At 62.0% G+C, this 295-nt stretch overlaps 1 protein-coding gene across 1 annotated transcript in view; it reads right to left on the minus strand.

Annotated features, from left to right (window-relative positions):
• Window positions 1-102: 102 nt before the first annotated feature.
• Window positions 103-295, minus strand: part of LOC104628018 (protocadherin-7-like) — a gene marked incomplete at both ends in the record, with an annotated part of 2,338 nt that continues 2,145 nt past the window's right edge. Inside the window, 1 exon segment of the mRNA XM_010296450.1 lies at window positions 103-293. Coding sequence (XP_010294752.1) covers window positions 103-293 — 191 coding nt within the window.

Raw genomic sequence — 295 nt, forward strand, 5'->3', positions numbered from 1 at the left:
GAATGATAAAAACGATAGTAATAAAGATCTCTGACTCTCCTTCCTGCGTGCTGTGTGTTGGTTCAAGAACCTGACTGCCTGCGGGGGTGGGGGCGGGGATACCAGGCTGAACGGGTCATTGAACCTGACGGTCGTGCCTGCTAGTGCCGGTGTGGGACGTCGGGGGCTACGCGGGGGGTGCGCGGACCGCGGCGACGCAGGGCGCAGTGCTTTTACCTGCTTGCTGTACTTGCTGCTGGCCTGGCAGCTGTACTCGGAACAGTGGTCGGGCCCGATGGAGGTGGTGTCGCCCGGC

Source organism: Phaethon lepturus, unplaced genomic scaffold (genome assembly GCF_000687285.1).
Source record: "Phaethon lepturus isolate BGI_N335 unplaced genomic scaffold, ASM68728v1 scaffold30460, whole genome shotgun sequence".
NCBI lineage: Eukaryota > Metazoa > Chordata > Aves > Phaethontiformes > Phaethontidae > Phaethon > Phaethon lepturus.